At 29.3% G+C, this 2,026-nt stretch overlaps 1 protein-coding gene across 1 annotated transcript in view; it reads right to left on the bottom strand.

Moving 5' to 3' along the window:
* The window catches only part of LOC106472751 (histone deacetylase 4-like), a gene marked incomplete at its 5' end in the record, with an annotated part of 15,244 nt that overhangs the window by 11,738 nt on the left and 1,480 nt on the right, over positions 1–2,026 (bottom strand). Inside the window, one exon of the mRNA XM_013933407.2 lies at positions 812–867. Within this exon, the coding sequence (XP_013788861.1) occupies positions 812–867 (56 nt within the window). The remainder of the gene's footprint in view (positions 1–811; positions 868–2,026) is intronic.

Genomic DNA, 2,026 nt, shown 5'->3' with positions numbered 1-2,026 from the left:
AGGAATTTAAAAAAAATAGAGATGACGTGTACAAAAAAATTAACCCACTATATTAATATCTCAGATAATTTGGTGATATAATATCAAAGGAATTTAAAAAAATAGAGATGACGTGTACAAAAAAATTAACCCCCCTATATTAATATCTCAGATAATTTGGTGATATAATATCAAAGGAATTTAAAAAAATAGAGATGACGTGTACAAAAAAATTAACCCCCCTATATTAATATCTCAGATAATTTGGTGATACGCGCAACTGTGACTTACAAAACAAGTAGAATTGTGGTTACTTAAACTAAACATAGAGTCCTAATTCCTGATAGAAATAAGTTTGCAACAAGTGTTTGTTAAAGTTTAATTATACATGTATATCCAATAAATTTACAAATTCTTCTTTCTTAAAAAGTTTAGGGGTCACCTGTAAGTCTCTACACAGTGACATGTACAATTAAAAATGAAAATCAAACAACATGACCTGTTGTACAATTATGAGGAGAATGTGACCAAAAATATAACATAATAAAAAACTGGCACTCTTTGAAAAATAAATGAAACAACAAAATCAAGTATGTGACAGAAAAAAAATACTTATAATATCAAAAGTATGACTAGTCACTTTTAGAAAAACAAAAAGATCAGATGTTATATTTCTTACCTAGCAGTAGGTTCAACACATCAGGTGTTATTTTTTTAAGTATGAACTTCTAATTAATTGTTAAAGGAGATATTTCTGGCTCAATCAAACTTAAGCCTAATGACATTAGAATAATCTGCTTATTAGAATAAAAAAGAACTTGTAGTCACTTACATAGCTTGTTGAGTTTCAGCATGGTGACCTGGTGGTCGGACAACGGCAAAACCATTCTGTTTGAGGTGATAAATAAGAAAAAATTCAGCATTTAGAATATCATTATAACTTATCCAGAATAGAAAGCACTTGAAAAACAAAAATAAAACCAAATATAAAACTGTCAGAGATACAATATCAGTTACTAATCCCTACAAGCATGAGGCAAGTGATTATCTTGATTTTAATTTAAAAAATCAACTGTTTTGTTACTTTTAAAGTTTGATACAGTAACTGTATAATTAACAATTTCAGTTGTGTCAAATAGTTGACCAGCACAGCACAGCTGAAGTTTGTTTTTTTCTTACTTACATTTCATAAACGTCCACAGTTTGGATATTTTTTTCACAGAATAACTTAATATAACTTTGAATAAGGAGCCATTTTCACACAGTATTTGATCTTGAAAAAACTTCTTTTCTTATCTATCAAATCATTATCCAAACAACAGCAACTTTTACACTTCAATCCCAGTAAATTTAGCAATTTTATTTACTCAACAAAAGTGTACTTTTACACATTTCTTTGCTATACAAATAATTGTCTCTGGACTTAATGTTAGACATCAGGTTTCAATACCCATGATGGGCACATCACAAATAGTCCATTAATTATCTAAGATTTTATTTTTCCAGCAACAGTTTCCCACGATTGTTCCTTTGGTTGTTCTTTCAGACGTTTTATTTCTTCACTGAATCTTTAACACAATTCATCTCTAGAATATAAAGTTGTGCTCTTCAACATTAACCTTATACTTTTGTCAGCGATCTTAAACCAGCATATCTCATCAGAATCTTTCTAAATTTTACATCTCAAGATTTAATATTTCATCATCAACTTTAATCAGGCAGGCGGTACCACTACCTATGTAGGGATGGCTCGAATTATTCATCGAAATGGTATTTTAAATATCTCCTCAATAGGTCATCAAAACTTTACAATACTATACAGAGTTTACTTTTATAACCATATCTATGTAATGACTGTGTCACAAGTTCTGGGAATGTCTGTAAATATCATAGCAAAAAGTTTGAATTTCTGGTTCTTCTTACTTCTGCTTCTTTTTTTTTATTACATGATAACTCAAAAACCAAAACAATGATGTCAACCAATTTCACCGAGGTGGAATAGTTTAAAATAAATCATAATTCTAGTGTAAACGATGTTATCATTATC

Source organism: Limulus polyphemus, unplaced genomic scaffold, assembly GCF_000517525.1.
Source record: "Limulus polyphemus unplaced genomic scaffold, Limulus_polyphemus-2.1.2 Scaffold5580, whole genome shotgun sequence".
Lineage (NCBI taxonomy): Eukaryota > Metazoa > Arthropoda > Merostomata > Xiphosura > Limulidae > Limulus > Limulus polyphemus.
Note: the sequence above shows the minus strand (reverse complement) of the source record. Positions and strands in the feature narration are given on the sequence as shown.